The 19,122-nt window shown below is 37.6% G+C and overlaps 1 protein-coding gene across 4 annotated transcripts in view; it reads right to left on the bottom strand.

Annotated features, from left to right (window-relative positions):
• Positions 1 to 19,122, bottom strand: part of LOC308613600 (uncharacterized protein) — a 139,650-nt gene that overhangs the window by 62,543 nt on the left and 57,985 nt on the right. For all 4 annotated transcript variants that reach the window (XM_081227309.1, XM_081227308.1, XM_081227310.1 and 1 more), the window contains exons 4-5: positions 12,703 to 12,850; positions 12,280 to 12,361 (exon numbers count right to left, since the gene is read on the bottom strand). In XM_081227309.1, coding sequence (XP_081083435.1) covers positions 12,280 to 12,361; positions 12,703 to 12,850 — 230 coding nt within the window. The remainder of the gene's footprint in view (positions 1 to 12,279; positions 12,362 to 12,702; positions 12,851 to 19,122) is intronic.

Below are 19,122 nucleotides of genomic sequence, written 5' to 3'. Positions count from 1 at the left end.
TGCAGAGTCCTAACCACTGGGCAACCAGGAAATTCCCTAAATCAACATTTTTTTGATTGAATGCTACTCTTCACAGTATTTTTTCAAAGTAACTCAGACTTTGAAACTATATTTCAAAGATATATGACTATATCTTAAATAAATTAAACAAAAGATATATTTTCTTAATTAGACAATCTACCATAACTGGTCACAACAGTATGCAACTGACACCTTTGTTAAATTTAATTAAGAGATAAGGGGTTGCAATAATGTACTTAACAATTTTCTCTGTTCCAGGCAAGGATCTTGGTACTTCGCATGAATAATTTTATTTAATTAAATGGAATAAAATGTGAGTCACACATAAACATTATGCATTTAGGATGGATAAACAAGACATATTATTTTTATCAACTTAAAAATGCTGGTTAAACTAATTTAGCTACCCAAGAGATCATTCTTCAGAATCCTAAATTTCTGCCTTGACCCACCTCGTCATCATGAAAATGTCAAACTTAAAATATTCAGTATGCTTTATAACATTTTAAAGCATATTCTCAAATAATTTATAGCAGTAATCATGCTTTAAAAATATGCTTTACAGGGGCTTCCCTGGTGGTGCAGTGGTCGGGAGTCCGCCTGCTGATGCAGGGGACACGGGGTTCGTGCCGCCACATGCTGCGGAGCGGCTGGGCCCGTGAGCCATGGCCGCTGAGCCTGCGCATCCGGAGCCTGTGCTTTGTTCTTATTAGATTCACATGACTGTCAAAATATGTAACTGTGGATGCCAGAAATATTTTTCAGATCAGGGCAAACAGTTAATGGAAAAATGTACTATTTTTCTACTAAAATAGATACTGGAAAATATTTTCTAAAAATACCCATTGTGAAATGTGGTAGATTTATTTAATGTTGGAACGACATTTTAACTCAAATAGTCAAATATTGTTGACATCAGTGAGTGCATGAGTCATTTAGTGGAATAAAAAGGCATAGCCCTTATAATTATTGAAATATTAAAAAGGTTTCAGAAATATACTATTGTAAATAAAGAACATAGTATATTTATCTGTCTCATGATATTTGGCACAGAGTAACACTTAATAAATGGAACCTTTTTTTATTACATTATCACATGACATTTTCAATAATAAGATTTAATGAAAAATGGGGATATGTTACTTTTACATTAGTCTCTCGTAATGGTCCTCACTATCACATATTTTAAGTATTTTTTTCATTCATATACTTATTCCTAAAACATTCTTGACTACATGATATGGACCAGGTATTGAGGGGTTGTTTTCTACAACACATGGTGGATATGTGTAGATGTATCAGCACCTAATATACTCTAAGCTAAAATTTAAATATTATCTAATATTTACAGCAGGGAGTAATTATTAAATAATGTGTATATCATGCTTCTTTTATATTTCTAATTTTAAGTAATAAGCAGAGGCAAATTTACCATGAAATAATGAATCTTAAGCTTTAGAGCCACTCCCCTTCCAAAGTCTAGGAGAGGTTCCAGCAACATATTCACATGAACTTATATTTTTGTAAAATTTGTAGAAGTAAAATATTTTAATTATAACTGTTTAAGGTAGCTTTCTCTTTCCACTACAATCACATTTTCCATCTTGTTGGGTGGTATTGCAGTGACCAGAGGTATTCTAAAGATCCAGCTAAGTGGAAGTTGAGCTGGAGACACAGTTAACTTGGATTTAGTGGGATAAACTGATGCAGTTATCAGTCACTCTTCTATATAATTAGGTACTGCTAGCCTCCTAGGATATAATTTCTTCCAAGAACAATTCCAGTGTCCACTCTGACTCATCTTGCATCATGATATGAAGATGAAGGGCACTGACTATACTGTGTTATGAAAACTGGAGAAAAACAGCCAAAAGCTAGTCTGTGAGGAATTCTTCCAATTATCAGATGTATAAAATTGTAAGTTGAAGGTTTGACCTCATTGTCTCCTAGTCAAAATGGAATTTCTATTTTTTTCATATATATGCCCTACACTGCAATGTATACAAATATAAACACATCATATGTATTTTTTATGGAAATCTTATAAAAATTTTTACAATTCCTATGAATGTAGGGTACAAATTTACAGTAACACCAGAAACAATGAGTGTTTCTGTGAGCAAACTCACATATCTATGCATCTCAACACATCAGATCACATCTTGGCATGACTGACACATCTTGAAATGTGGCAACCCCAGGAGAAATGGCCTGTAAAATTCTGTTTCTTAAAAAGCGATCTCGGAGCTTCCCTGGTGGCACAGCTGTTGAGAATCTGCCTGCTAATGCAGGGGACACGGGTTCAGGCCCTGGTCTGGGAGGATCCCACATGCCGCAGAGCAACTAGGCCCATGAGCCACAACTACTGAGCCTGTGCATCTGGAGCCTGTGCTCCGCAACGAGAGGCCACGATAGTGAGAGGCCCACGCACCGCGATGAAGAGTGGCCCCCGCTTGCCACACCTAGAGAAAGCCCTCGCACAGAAATGAAGACCCAACACAGCCAAAATAAATAAATAAATAAATAAATGCCTACCTCCAACATCTTCTTTAAAAAAAAAAAGCGATCTCTAACTCATATAAGCTCCAAGTCCCACAAAACCTGGATTTGTCCCTTGTATGCAATTCTTCCTAGATTATCCTCACACAGTGAATCATAATATCTAAAAGATGATACTGACTTTAAATACCATGTAGCCTGGTAGGGGTTTCATATATTTTCTCTTAAGTTTCAACACCTTTTTTTTCAAATAAAAGATTATGTTATAAATGCAGTAGAAAGTCTTAGTGATCAATACTATGAGGAAAGCAGAGAATAATAAGCTAAATAAGAAATAAACATGAAACAAATAAGAAACAATAGGTGAAATTTAAAAATAGATGTGAACTCATAACCTTAAAAAAATACATCCTCTGGGCTTCCCTGGTGGCACAGTGGGTGGGAATCTGCCTGCCAATGCAGGGGATACAGGTTCGATCCCTGGCCTGGGAAGATTCCCACATGCCACGGAGCAACTAAGCCCATGTGCCACAACTACTGAGCCTGTGCTCTAGAGCCCATGCTCTGCAACAAGAGAAGCCACGACAATGAGAAGCCCGTGCACCACTCACTGCAACTAGAGAAAGCCCGCGCACAGAACAAAGACCCAAGACAGCCAAAAATAAAAACAAATAAATAAATAAATTTATTTTAAAAATCCTCTCCTCTGTTTCTGTTCAGAATAGCTCACTATTCAAGACACTGGGGTAGACAACGATTTCTTAACACAAAAAAGATATTAATCCTAAAAGAAAAAAATTAGATAAATGGGATCTCATCAAATTTAAAAATATCTGTTCACCAAAAGAATTCATTATTAAGATGAAAAAGCAAGCCACAGATTAACAGAAAAGATTTTTTAAAAATAGTAATTTTTAAAAAATGAGCAAAAGAGCTAAGCAGGCACTTCACAAAAGAAGATATCCAAATAACCAATCAGCATGCCGAATAGGTGCTCAATATCTTTAGTCATCAGGAAAATGCAAATTAAAACTTCAATGAGATGCCACCACATGCCTATCAGAGTAGCTAAAATTAAAAGATTAACAATATGAAACGCTGGCAATGATATGGAGCGATAAGAATTCTTATACATTGCTGGTGGAAGTATAAAACTGTACAACCACATTGGAAAACTGCTTGGCAATTTCTCTGAAAGTTAAACAGACATCTGCCTGCCCAATGACCTACAATTCTACCCCTCATATATTTATATAGTATATCCAAGAGAAAGAAATGCTTATGTCCACAAAAAGACTTACACAAGAAAGTTTGTAGCAGTTTTATTAATAATAGCCTCAAAACAGAAATAACACAAATATACATCAAGAGGAAAATGGACTAATGAATTGTGGATACTGATTCAATGAAATTCTGTATGATAAAAAAGAACAAACTACTGATACACTACCACTGATGAATCTCACAGGAGCCAATGTAAAAGACCTCTCACTGGTCAAGTTGTCATAATTTGGCCATCCATGGAAACAATAATTATTATTATTAATTATAATAATATGAATAATAGTAATTAGTAATTACTAACCTGGGTAATAAGAATTACATATCATTTTGGTTAATTGAAATAAATCAAGTCTATAAAAGACACTAGTTCATAACAACACTCTAAAGAAAAGAATTAATAGAAAGCAGTGACTTTCAGACATTTTTTTAAACCAAGGCCCACAGCTAGAATTACACTACACACACATACACATCACACACCTTAAATGCTACACAAAATTCTACTCACTCTTCTTATGTCTCATGAACTGTTTCTTTCCATTTTATTCAACTTTTTAATCAATTTAAGAAACTAATTGCATAAAGAAACAGTTAGTTGCAATCTATAGTTTATAAAACACTGATTAAAATTACAAAAAGTTAGTTGAAATGAAAAAGGATAAGGTTCCCTTTTACTGATTTTAAGGTTTTGATAAGTAGGAATATTCTTATATGTAGGCATTTTGTTTCACTAATTACATGTCTGCGTATATGTATACAAGATGAGTACTTATCTCCTTTTATGTATGCTGAGAAGAACAAATGCAGAGAAATAAAAGGTAAACTGAATAGTCCTAGAAGAAATAAGAATTGTACCAAGAAGAGAATCATGGTCCCTGACTTCAGACTATACTACAAAGCTACAGTCATCAAAACAGTATGGTACCAGCACAAAAACAGACACATGGATAAATGGAACAGAATAGAAAGCCCAGAAGTAAACCCACATACCTATGGTCAATTAATCTACAACAAAGGAGGCAAGAATATACAATGGAAAAAAGACAGTCTCCTCAATAAGCAGTGCTGGAGAAACTGAACAGCTACATGTAAAAAAATGAAATTAGCACATTTTCTCACACCATATACAAAAGTAAACTCAAAGTGGATTAAAGATGTAAATTTCAGCTCTGAAACCATAAAACTCCTAGAAGAAAACATAGACAGAACACTCTTCAACATAAATCATAGCAATATTTTTTTGGATCTGTCTCCTAAGGCAAACGAAACAAAAGCAAAAATAAACAAATGGGACCTACTTAAACTTAAAAGCTTTTGCACAGCAAAGGAAACTGTCAACAAAATGAAAAGACAACCTACTGAATGGGAGAAAATATTTGCAAATGATATGACCAATAAGGGGTTATTACCCAAAATATATAAACAGCTCATACAACTCAATATCAAAAAAACCCCTTAACAACCCAATTAAAAATGGGGAGAAGATCTGAATAGACATTCTTCCAAAGAAGGTATACAGATGGCCAACAGGCACATGAAAAGATGCTCAACATCACTAATCATCAGAGAATGCAAATCAAAACCACAACGAGATATCACCTCACACCTGTCAGAATGGTTATCAACAAAAAGACCACAAATAACAAATGTTGGCAAGGATGTGGAGAAAAGCAAACCCTTGTATACTGTTGGTGGGAATGTTAACTGGTGCAGCCACTGTGAAAAACTGTATGGAGCGTCCTCAAAAAACTAAAAATAGAACTACCATATGATCCAGCAATTCCACTCCTGAGTATATACCCAAAGAAAACAAAAACACTCATTTGAAAAGATATATGCACCCCAATGTTCATAGCAGCATTGTTTACAATAGCCAAGATACGGAAGTAATCTAAGTGTCCATCAACAGATGAATGGATAAAGATGTGACTGATACACACATACACACACATACAAATACACACACACACACACAGAGGAATACTACTCAGCCATAAAAAAGATTGAAATTTTGCCATTTGCAACAACATGGATGGACCTAGATGGTATTATGCTTAGGGAAATAAGTCAGACAGAGAAAGACAAATACTGTATGTTATCACCTATATGTAGAATCTAAAAAATAAAACGAATGATATAACAAAACAGAAACAGACTCACAGATATACAGAACAAACTAGTGGTTACCAGTGGGGAGAGGGAAGGGGAGAGGGTCAAGACAAGGATAGAGGATTAAGAGTACACACCACAAAGTATAAAATAAATAAGCTACAAGAATATATTGTACAACACAGGGAATACAGCCAATATTGTATAATAACTTTAAAAGGAGTACAGTCTATTAAAAATTTTTGAATCACTACGTTGTACATCTGAAAATAACATAATATTGTAAATCAACTATGTTTCAGTAAAAAAATAATAATTTAAAAAGAAATAGCATCAAAAAGAGAAAGGAGGGCTTCCCTAGTGGCGCAGTGGTTGAGAATCTGCCTGCCAATGCAGGGGATACGGGTTTGAGCCCTGGTCTGGGAAGATCCCACATGCCACAGAGCAACTGGGCCCGTGAACCACAACTACTGAGCCTGCACGTCTGGAGCCTGTGCTCCGCAACAAGAGAGGCTGCGACAGTGAGAGGACTGCACACTGCGATGAAGAGTGGCCCCCGCTTGCCACAACTAGAGAAAGCCCTCGCACAGAAACGAAGACCCAACACAGCCAAAAATAAATAAATAAATAAATAAATTTTTAAAAAAGGAGAGAGAAAGGATTGCCCAGCATGGGTAATCAAACAACATAATCAAGTAGAAAAGGGATCCAACAAACCCGTTTCCTAATGATAGATTAACCAAATGTTATAAAAACAAAAGTTAAATATGTGTACTCAATTTCTCATATCTAGGAATTGAAACCTATATGACACCAAACTAACCGTAATAAAACTCTAATACAACATATATAGTTCTTTTTTTTTGTTTTTTTTGTTTTTTTTTTTTGCGGTATGTGGGCCTCTCACTGTTGTGGCCTCTTCCGTTGCGGAGCACAGGCTCCGGACGCGCAGGCTCAACGGCCATGGCTCACAGGCCCAGCCACTCCGCGGCATGTGGGATCTTCCCAGACCGGGGCACGAACCCACGTCCCCTGCATCGGCAGGCGGACTCTCAACCACTGCGCCACCAGGGAAGCCCTAATACAACATATATAGTTTTAATTAATTTTATTCTTACCTAAATTTCAAAAGACAATCTATTCACATGGTTCAAATTTTAATATAAAATTATAAAATATTAATAGGTGTATTGGGACTCACCTGGTGGCGCAGTGGTTAAGAATCCACCTGCCAATGCAAGGAACATGGGTTCGAGCCCTGGTCTGGGAAGATCCCACATGCCGCGAAGCAACTAAGCCCGGGCGCCACAACCACTGAGCCTGCGCTCTAGAGCCCACGAGCCACAACTACTGAGCCCATGTGCCACAACTACTGAAGCCCGCGCGCCTAGAGCCCGTGCTCCACAATGAGAAGCCACCACAATGAGAAGCCTGTGCACTGCAACGAAGAGTAGCTCCCGTTCGCCACAACTAGAGAAAGCCCACGTGCAGCAATGAAGACCCAACAAAGCCAAAAATAAATAAATACATAAAATTAAATAAAAATTTTAAAAAGGTGTATATAATTCTGTGGTTTTTAAAAAATCTCTCTCTCTCACCTGTCTCGCATCTGCTCAGTTCCCACTCTCTCAGAAGCCCATCCCAATCTTGGTAACCACTGATAAGTGTCTTATGTCTCCTTACAGAATTTCTTTGTGCATAGTCAAGAAAATATGAACTATTTGCCTCCTTTAAAAAATTTTTTATTCCCTTCCAGAGGGTTTTTAAATTAAAATACAATTCACATACCATAAAATTCAAAAATGTACAAATTAAAGTGTACAATTAAGTGGGTTTTGGTTTATTCACAAGGCTGTACAACCATCACCACTATCTAACTAAAGGACTTTGTCATTACTCCAAAAAGAATGCCCACATCCATCAGCTATCACCACCCCACCCCCACCAACTCCCCTATGCCTAAGAAACTATTAATCTACTTTCTGAGTTCACAGATTTGCCTATTCTGGACATTTCATATATGTGGAATCATATGATCGGTGGCCTTTGATGACTGGCTTCTCACTTAGCATAATGTTTTCAAGGTTCATCTATGTTCTAACATGTATCAGTACTTCCTTCCTCTCTATGGTTGAATATTCCATTTTAAGAATACAAAATGGAAGTTTATATTAATTAATTAATTACATTAGTGGAATTTTAAATCCACTTTGTTTAGCTATTCATTGGCTGATAGACCTTTGTGTTGTTTCCACTTTTTTGGGCTACTATGAGTAATACTGCTAAGAGCAGTGGCATACAAGTTTTTGTGTAAGCATATTTTCAATTCTCTTGGGATATACCTAGGAGTAGAACTGCTAGTCACATAGCAACTCTATGTTTAATTTTTGAGAAACTTTCAGACTATTTTCCAAAGGGGCTGCATCATTTTACATTCCCACCAACAATGTATGCATGTTCCAATTTCTCCACATCCTCACCAACAGTTGTTACTGTTCGTCTTTTTGATTACCTCCATTTTTTTAACACAAAATAAGAGAGCATACCATGCACATTGCTGCATGATTGCTTTTTCCACACAGTATCTTAGAGATCTTTCCCTAACAGGAAAATAGAGAGGACATGTTTCTGGGGAAGCAGCTGGTACAGAGGAGGAGGGGGTGAGGGGAGTCCTGAACAAACAGACATACTTACTTATATACATACATAAATATATTTTTTTTCTTCACAGTTTTCTTGTATCACAAACACACAGGCCCCTGAAGGGCTCCCAGAACACCATCTGAGAACTACTTACCTATCTGGGTTACCCCTCACTTGACAGATGAGGAAACCAAAGCCCAGAGGGCCATTTGACCTCCTAGGCCTATTGTAACAAAGTACCACAAACTGGGTGGCTTAAACAACATTTCTGGAGGCTGGAAGTCCAAAATCAAGGTTGTTTCTTCTGAGAGCTGTGAGAGAGAATGTGTTCCAAGACTCTCCTAGCTTCTGGGGGTTTGTGAACAACATTTGGTGTTCCCTGGTTTATAGAAGCATCACCTGATCTTTGCCTTTATCTACACATGACATTCTCCCTGTGTGAGCACCCATCTCAAAATTTCTCCTTTTTATTAGGACAACAGACATATTGGATTAGGGCCCATTCTAATGATCTAATTTTAATTTGATTACCTTGGTAAAGAATAAGATCCTATTCTGAGGTCCTGGGGGGTGGAACTTCAATGTATGAATTTTGATATCCATTTTGAAAGATGTTATTAAGCTAGTGTAATCACTTGTAGGCATTAGTGTGACATAAATCTTCATACACACTGTGGCACTGTGGTAAGCTGACTGGAGGTCAGGAAATGCAGAGCCAAGTCCTAACTCTGACACTCACTCACTGTGGGACCATTTACCATCTGGATTGCCACTGTCTCTTCTCATGGATGAGTTGATATGATATCTAAACTCCAGAGGATTCTCTGATTCCTATTCTGTTTTGTTATGCTCTGTTTTGTGCTATTCTTTTCTACCTCCACACACAAATATGAACAACAGAGAGATAGGTGATGTAAACAGACAAGCATATTTATAACACCCATTCGTAGATTTACAGATTTTTAAACATGGAAGGCTTTCATCTACCGCTCTCATTTAATAGGCAAAAATATGGAAGCCTAGGGAGGTGAAGTGCCTGGTCCTAAGACACACACATCATTCCTTGCTTGAATAACTTCAAATAGGGGAGGGTTCTTAAATTAAGTCCACAGACCTGAAAGTCTCCATGAATGAACTTTAGGGGTCTATATACCTCCTGAGAGTTTGCGTGTAAAAGCTGGTGTGAGGTTGCATGTTTATATTTTATTTATTCTGTTGGAAGAAATCTTTAGCTTTCACCAAATTCTCAAAAGGATCTATTTTTGTTCAAATAAATCCTTAGTTCTTATGCCCTAAATGCTTGGCATATAAGAGATGCTCAATAAACATTAGTTGACTTATGTATATTGAACTCTTAACCAAGACAAAGTTAATAACCACTTGAGTAGAGTAAAATAGAATGTGATCATTCTCTAGAAAATAATCCTCACTGCTTCCTGCTCACAAAATGCTCTATCTGTGTGAAGTCTTTTGTCAGCCTGTAGTTCCCAGTCCTGGATGAATTATATTGTATAATGCTGTGCTTGTCACTTAAACCAATTAAGAAAAGATGTTTAAATCACAATTTCATCTCCTTTAGGAAATCATCCATCTTTTTATTTAACTTTACCATTTTACTTAATTAACAAGGGTTTAATGGCAGTTAATAAATGATATATTAATTAACTTATGAAATTACTTTGTCCTTATTAAAGTAATTCATATTTTTAAATGCTTGTAATTTTCATTAGTTTCATCAAATAAGACAGAGCACATTCAATTAAAGCTGAGTTACCTTACTTTTAGTCCAAGTCCCAGGGAAAACCTCTAGTGTATCTAGGACGTGTGCTGGAACAATGATCAAAACTGTGACTTTGACAGAGGCAGGGAAATGCCTTGGGCCCAAGACGTGGTATCATAAGCAGAGAGCAGTACCATAGAGTAGGCGCTCAGTAAATACCTGATGAATCAATGAAAGAAAAAAGACGTAGCTAGTGCTGCTAGGAGGACAGAAATCCCTCTTTGAATAGGGAGCCATTAACCTTAAGAAGAACTGATAGGACATCCACCAAATGGAGGAAGATGCAATGGTTAGATCCTCCTCTGAAAGAACATGTGTTTTTGTGGGACATTAAGGAATGGCATCAAGCTGAGATTATCAATGTAGATATCAAATACAACTTCTGACTTTAGTTATTAAACATTTCTTTATTGGTAATTTATTACTAAGGACTAGTAAATATGGAAGCAACCCAAAGTCCCAGGTATGGGGCCTCAAGACAGAAGAAGTATGAGACTCTGAAAGAAGCAGGCCAGGCCATTTATGCCATAAATATATGTATGACAATAAATTTTACATTTTAAAAAATGCTACAAATGTTATTTACCAATAATTTACATTCTTCAGAAGCATTTACAATAATAATTCACTTTGCCAATAGAGATGGAAAGCTCTCTTCTTTAAAAGATTCAGTCTTACTCATGCTTGTGCCCCAATTTCAGCAAAGAGTTGCTGCTTTATAAATGACTGTGGATTTATACTTTAAGTATGAGCAAGAACGTGATTTAAGTATAATCAAGGAAGATCCTACAAAATCTTGCTATTTATTTTACCTAGCTTGCTAGGCCACCCTATATCACAGAGAAGGAGTGGATTTCTCATCCAGAAAACTTCCTGAAAAAGAAATTATCAGTTTGACATCTAGGTGCTACCCAAGACTTAAAGAAACAAACATAGGAATTTGGGGTGCTCCCTTGGTGAGTACCAAGACAAGAGGGATCTTTCTATGTCTACTCTGCACCCCCTGGAACAAAGATCCTTGATACAGTCAGCCCTCCTTATCCACGGTTCCAAATCTGCACATTCAACCAACCACAGACTGAAAATACCCAGAAAGTTCCAAAAAGCCAAACATGAATTTGCCATGTGAGGCAACTATTTACATAGCATTTACACTGTGTTTACAACTATTTACATAGTACTTACATCATATTAGGTATCATAAGTCATCTAGAGATGGTTTAGAGTATACAGGAGGATTGCGTAGGTTATATGCAAATACTATGCCATAAGAGACTTGAGCTCCCTGGATTTTGGTATCTACTGGGCGTCCTGGGACCAATCTCCTGTATTTTAGAGAGGAAAGAACCTAAGATCCAGATCTTCAATGAGACATCAAATTTAAACCATTTAGGATAAAGAAGATGTGGTACATATATACAATGGAATACTACTCAGCCATAAAAAAGAATGAAATGCCATTTGCAGCAACATGGATAGAACTAGAGATTATCATACTAAGTGAAGTTAAGTCAGAAAGAGAAAGACAAATACCATATGATATCACTTATTATGTGGAATCTAAAATATGACACAAATAACTTTTATGAAACAGAAACAGACTCACAGATATAAAGAACAGACTTGTGGTTGCCAAGGGTGAGGGGAGGAAAGGGATAGAGTGGGAGTTTGGGGTTAGCACATGCAAACTATTATATATAGAATGGATAAACAACAAGGTCCTACTGCATAGCAAAGGGAACTATATTCAATATTCTGTGAAAAGGCATAATGGAAAAGAATATTAAAAAAGAGAATGTGTATATATATGTATATATACACATATATATACATATATATGTATATAACTGAATCACTTTTCTGTACAGCAGAAATTAACACAACATTATAAATCAACTCTATTTCAAATTTTTTTTAAGTGAAATTTAAACCATTTATCTTACCTGGAGCTGAGGTTTTTTTGTGTTGAGTGTTTTCTCCCTAGCAGCTGAGAATGAAGTCTTGGAAGAAACTGTGGATGGTTGACTAAGAGAAGATATTTTGTTTTAGTAAATTTTATTTTAAACTTATTCACATTATGATCCATTCATTAGGTGGAATACTAGGCACTTCTTAAAATGGCAGTATAGAACAATTTAATGAAAAAGTTAATGTTCATTAAAAATTTTCCTTCTTTCTATGGTATATTGAAAAATATTTCATGTAATAAAAATATAATAAAAATATACAAATTACATATATAATTCATATCATAAATTAATAAATATAATAAAAATAAATAAGCATATGGACCCAGAAATGATGAACTGCAACTCAGAAATAAACTTCAGTGTTTGTGCAACATTATTACACAGAAATATTCTTACTTTCTAAAATTCTTCCAGTTACATCAAGAGTTCCTCTTGGTGGAGGAATGGTGTGGACTTCTTTCAGGGTAGAAGAACCGGTCTTCATTACACAGGAACATACAGGTATTTCCTTAGAGTTCATCTGAGCAATTATCTGACAGTGACCCTGAAAAAGACTCTGAATAACTGAATATGAAAGAAACTTGGGGTTCTTAAATGCGTCATCTTCTATATTGACATATGAACGTTATTTAACTTCAAAACCGAGTTGATACTATTAAATCATCTAATGTCATCTGTGGTCAGGTTCAACTAGCCCCTTAGCTCTAGAGCTGATCACAGATATGAAAGTCATTTAACGGAAATAATTGTTGGTCATAGCTCCCTGCTGGAATTTTAACTGAAGAGTGTAATGCTCCTATTGTGTACTTACAGATGTGATCAATACAAGGGAGTGAGAGTTTAAGTTGTCAGAGACAATGGCTGTTCCAGCCCTGAAAGAAAAAGGTGGGGGGCTGGATTCAAAGACCACCGAGAAAAATTATTTATTCATACAAAAATACTCATTGAAACTACTGCGTGCTAGGCTAAAGATAAAAGGAACAAGAAAGAGACAGTGCCTCACTGTATGAAGTTTTATGTATTTTCCACTCACAAGCAATTCTTGAGCATCGTCTTTGTGCCAATATTATAGATTTGGGGCGAGGGGTTGGGGGGAGAGACAGCCCACAGTGCCTAGTCTTGAAAAGCAATACTATGCTCTATTTGTGCTCTCTTTGGAGATACTGAGGAAATACACCATTAAAAAAGGGCAGGGGGGGCTTCCCTGGTGGCGCAGTGGTTGAGAGTCCGCCTGCCGATGCAGGGGACATGGGTTCGTGCCCCGGTCCGGGAAGATCCCACATGCCGCGGAGTGGCTGGGCCCGTGAGCCATGGCCGCTGAGTCTGCACGTACGGAGCCTGTGCTCCGCAACGGGAGAGGCCACAACAGTGAGAGGCCCGCGTACCACAAAAAAAAAAAAAAAAAAAAAAAAAAGAAAGAAAAAAAAAAGGGCAGGGGGAGATATCATTCAAGTGAATGTGCAATGGTATAGGCAGAATAATTTGAGGTAAGATTATTAAGTAAGTAAAGTTTGACTTTGGTTCTCTGCTTCTGTTTTTATATATTTCCTTTCTTTAGGTATCTCTGAGGCTCCCTGGCACTTTCCTAAGGCCTTGATGTTCACTATCCACGGCCTCAAAGCTAATCCAAGGCCAAATAACTAATTTGACAAACTAATTTCTACTAAAGCACCTACTAAACTAGTTTATACTAACTAATTTGATGAACTGATTTCTACTAATTAATTTGGGTTATTTTCCTAAATAAACCTAGAATAACAAAAATACCATATATTCTCATTGTGCTGTTAACGTATTTACAAGCACCAATGCAAGGTACTGTGTGTTCAACGGTAAGGGGCTACAAAGATGAATAAGACATTAACCTTGTTTATAAGGGACCTTATAAGGAGGAGAGATCAATACATGAGCAACTTGAACCAAAGCAGTGAACAGCAGGGACGGCATGGGCATGAGGGCCAAGAGAGGGCTGAGCTTTCATCCCACACCGGCTGCCACTTATGGACTTTTGAGGTTCTGGGGTACAGCATTGCTTGAGGTCAATAGGTTCTTGCAGCTAAACCTGTCATCAAGCTCCTTTAATGAAGCCCAGCCTAGGTCTTCCTAGGTAGGAGAGGTAGAGAAGGGCAATCCCAGCCCTAACGGGAGGAATCAGTGAGATCTCCAAGGGAAAGATGAACCTCTAGAAAGAGAAGCCTGGGGTCTGAGGTCCAGCCACTTTCATTGCCTTGAAGGGTCTAGGGCCGATTTTTCAAAAGAGCTGGCAGATTTCCTTAAATACTAACAATACTTTTCAGAGATGGGAGGGAGGCTGATAAAAGGTTACTGTCCCACCCTACCAGATACAAAGACTTTCAAATGAGTTTTGTCTTTATGGTTTAACCCAGCAATGAACACTGGTAATTCCAGGTCAGGTTGGAGGAAAGACAGTGCCTTGCCAGATCAACAAAGATATAACTGTGGACAACTAGCCCCTTTAATCACCTCTCCAAGTCACACCCAGCACTGGAGTCCTACACTAAGAAGACAAGTCACAAAGCTGATCTACAAGAGGCAAATGTGTTCCCACCTCCTGGATCCTCCCTTCTTACATTTTCATTTCTGTGACATTAGATCAAGTTTTTCACACTCCCTAGGTTACAACAACAGTCTTCCTTGTCTCCAATAAAATCTGATGGCAATGCATCCTCTCTCAGCAAGGTCACTAGAATAATGCTTAAACACAGTTACGTCATGTCATTTCTATAAGCAAAGGCAGTTTTCTTCTACTGCCTTTGAGGTTGGCTAAAGTACTGCAAGCTTCCACCTACCTCCTCTCTCCTGAGTTATTTTCATCCTCCTTCTGTGCTACATGCACTCTCCACTCCAACCAAGAACCACACTTCAGGGTCCTCTGTAGGAACCTGCTGTTACGCTATCTGGGCTGTTTACTCCCCTGGACCCTCCTTCAATCCGTATCATTCAAAAGCAGGCTTTACACTTACTTTTCCAGGAAACCTCTGATCACTGACCTTAACTATTCACATCTCAAGCAGACACTTCTAGAACTAACTTGTATTAATAGTGACTTTCTTATTAATTTGCTTATTTTGATTTATTCTACTCCAAATATGTTATTTTGTTGTTTCACGTGTTACATGCTAACTTCCCAAAGAACTTTCAATCTCCTTAAAATCAGATACCATGTCCTCCAGTCTTTGTTTCTTGGTTTTTTGGTTTGCTTGTTTATTTTAGTTTTGGGGGGTTTTTTGGTACTCTTTTCATCCCATTTCCCCAGTCTCCAAGACAATACATTTTAAGCTATGGATTTCTATCAATTATCAGATCATGAAATCAGATTTGTAAGCCTCCTACCAACAACTTTTAAATGAAATAGAATAGTACCTCAGAGCGCCTCTTCCATGGTGAGGGCAAGGATATTTTTAAATACCTGACACAGGGCTGTGTGTGAATGTGCTTTAGACCATGATATAAAATGTATTTCTCACTAAGTTGTGATCAGAAAACCTTGAGAAATATGGCCAAAGATTGACTACATATTTATCCTAAGTGAGAAAGTTACCTTTTGCACATTTATTTGGATCCCCCAGCCGTTGCTCCTGGGCTCCTGGCTTATTTCCCTTTGCCTTTTTTTTTTTTTTTTGATTCCCTTTGGCTTTTGATGTCACCCCTGTTGGCTCCAAGCATCACTTAATGACCTCCCAGATTAAACCCTGCCTGCCCCGTGGATCGCAGGCTGACCCCTGCATGCCGCCATCCACTTTGACCCTGTGTGCCTTGGTCTCTACACTCTCCTCTCTCACGTCATACCAGATCCAAACTTGTCTCAAGAAAAAGCCCAGAGATGATGATGGCAAAGCTCCTGATATACATAAATGCACACAGCTGGCTCTTTTAGGGAGGAGAGTCTAATATCCTCTTTCCATGTTAAAGTAACTGACTTTATTATATAATGAAAAATAACACTGAGGAACATTTCTTGGTGCTCCCTAGGAGTAAAACTCCAATTCATGGAGGAATAATTAAACCCATGATCTTAAAATAACAACTTAGTTAAATTTTGAAAATAGAGCAGCAAAAATTCAGCATTAAAAAATTCTAATTACTAGTTATTGTCTGAGGTCATAGTTATTATAATAAAAATACTATTTTAAAGGTCAATTAGAATGACAATTATACCGCAGTCATACTTTTTCTTATTCTTGCTTCATACACAGAGATATAAATAGAAAATTAAAGTAAATATTCCTATAATTTTTTCAAATGTTCCCAGTGCAAATGCTTTGCTTTTAAAAATGACCTAGTAGGGACTTTCCTCCAGAATTATTTTGGTCAAAATATAGAAATTAGGTAGTGATTTGGGGGAAATTTATAGTGTTTTACATTACCATGGTAATAATCGATATCTCCACATATTTGTATAGTCATAACTTTCCATTCACAGTTTGCTCTGGAGCCAACAATGACTACATTCATGCCATCAGTTGCTCTCACAACATTTAAAAAATGATAATTGTTTCCTTATTTTATTTGCTGCCATTTAGCCAATGTAGAGAAAACAACATACAAATGAGGTTTCTTTTACAAAGGCAGCTATAACTTGAAAAACTGACAAGGAATCATTTTCCTACATATTATATGTTAAAGTACTTACAAGCTGGAATGGAAATTCCCCGGAAAAATTGAGGGATACCCTGTCTCCCCAGCATAATTATAGGAATGGTCTTACAATCTGGTATGCAAGCCCTTCAACCTTGAAGAAGGTTCAGGAAAGAGCTACCAAGATATCCGTGGAGTTAGAAAATAAGTCCTTTATTGAAAAATACTAGCACAATTGAGAATACAACGCTGACCGATTTCTGGGATGAACAATAGTAAGAAGTGGGTGCTTCAGGGAGAAATTGGGTAGGTAAGGGGCTAAATTTTTAACAGAAAACCTCTGGTGATGGTTTGAAGCTGGTGTCTGAGAGCTTCCTAGGGTTGAACTGGTCTATTAGTCACAGCTCTGCCCTGACTCAATTCTGCATTCCAGGAAAGCAGGGACTGTCTAGCATGTAGGACATGGCAAGTACCCAATAAATGTTTGTAACAGTTGGTTTTATCTCGTATTCCTATTTTATTTTCCCTTCTTACCATTTTATTTATATTTTCTTTCACAGGTTTCCTTCATGGAACAAGAAGGGTTATAAATAAATACTATATAAAGGTAAATGAAATGTTCTTGAAGAGCAAAAGGAAGAATGTAAACAGTGCCATGTGAATGAGTGTCATAAAGACTTACAAACCCAGGTGCTATGGGCTTTCAAAGGATGGAGAAGTCACATATGGATACAGAAGCCCAGTGAGGTTTCATAGAAGAGGTGATTTTGACACTCCTATAAGCATAGATAGGAGTGTGACTGGCAGAGAGGATTCTGATAGATGAAGAGAGCCTACTCTTCTAATTCGTTTAATAAATTTTACTCAAATATTTATTTACTGATTCTAAGAGAGAAGCTTAGGATACAAAATATAACAATATAACTGGTAGTATCGGCGTAACGAACAGTGAACCAGGAAGTCTATCTTTTTTTTCGGCCATGAAAAGAATAATGGGAGATTCCAGTTGAGAGGGGAAAACAAATTTATCAGAATTTAGGATTAAGGATACTCCAAGCTACTATTTGAATTTTTTAAAGCAGTTGTAATGTCTATTATTCATTCTATGATTGTCTCAGTCCATTCGGGTTACTATAACAGAATATCATAGACTGGGTGGTTTATAAACATCAGAAATTTAATATTCACAGTTATAAAGGCTGGAAAGGCCAAGATCAATCAGGAGGCCAGCAGATTCAGTCTGGTGAGGGTCCACTTTCCGGTTCACAGAGGCCATGTTTTTCCTATGTCCTCAGAGAGTGGAATGAGAGAACTCTGGTCTCTTCATCCCCTTATATAAAGGGCACTAACCCCATCCTTGATAACGCCACCCTGATGACCTAATCACCTGCCAAATGCCTCTAAACATCATCACACTGGGCATTAGGTTTCAACATGTGAATTTGGGGGGGTGGGGAACACAAACATTCAGTTTCTAGGAGTGATCGAAGTCAAAATGCACTACTTCCCAGGCTAACAAGTCCTACTCTTGGCCCAATAGAACCCACTAATCATTTCCTTACATCTCATGCTCACCTCTACCTGCCTGCTTTAGCCTCACCTGAGAGTAATGTCCAGCTCCAGAGCATCTTCCAAGGCTGCAGGAGACTAGGTTCTCTTGTGGGAAGGGTCTCCTCAGCTTCATAGCACTATTCAAATCCTCTCATATCCCTCTTTCTCTTTAGGGAGATCTATCACATGACCCTGATGAACTCAAGAGGGTGAAGCTTCAAGGACACCCAGACCCTTTTACATCTGGACCCAAAGAATGAAGGCTTGAAATAAATTGGTCAGGGACTATCCATTTTCCCCAATGGCTGCCATCCAGGAACAAGATCCTTTTCAAGAGAGACACCACCTGCTGCTTGCCCACAAGTGTGTGGCTTTACCCCATGGCCTCCACAGGCTATCAGACAGGAATACCACACAAGCCTAAATCTTTCATTTGCATCAAGAGGGCTGGAGGAGTTTTACCACCACACTCATCTGTGGCTGGGATGCTGGACTACTATTTTGTCTCTCAGGATCTCCTCTAGTTTCCAATGAGCACTAGAGCCCTGCCGTATGTAAGCAGATCAGTTCACTGGAGCCCTAATTCTAACACCCAGAAAGTAACAGTCCTATTTCTCAGGACTGCATCCTGTTTCCAGGATCCCTTCCTGACATACTCTTTGCAAT

Source organism: Mesoplodon bidens, assembly GCF_964165515.1.
Source record: "Mesoplodon bidens genome assembly, chromosome: 1".
Taxonomy (NCBI): Eukaryota; Metazoa; Chordata; class Mammalia; order Artiodactyla; family Ziphiidae; genus Mesoplodon; species Mesoplodon bidens.
The sequence above is the reverse complement of the archived record's forward strand: the minus strand, read 5'-3'. Positions and strand labels throughout refer to the sequence as shown.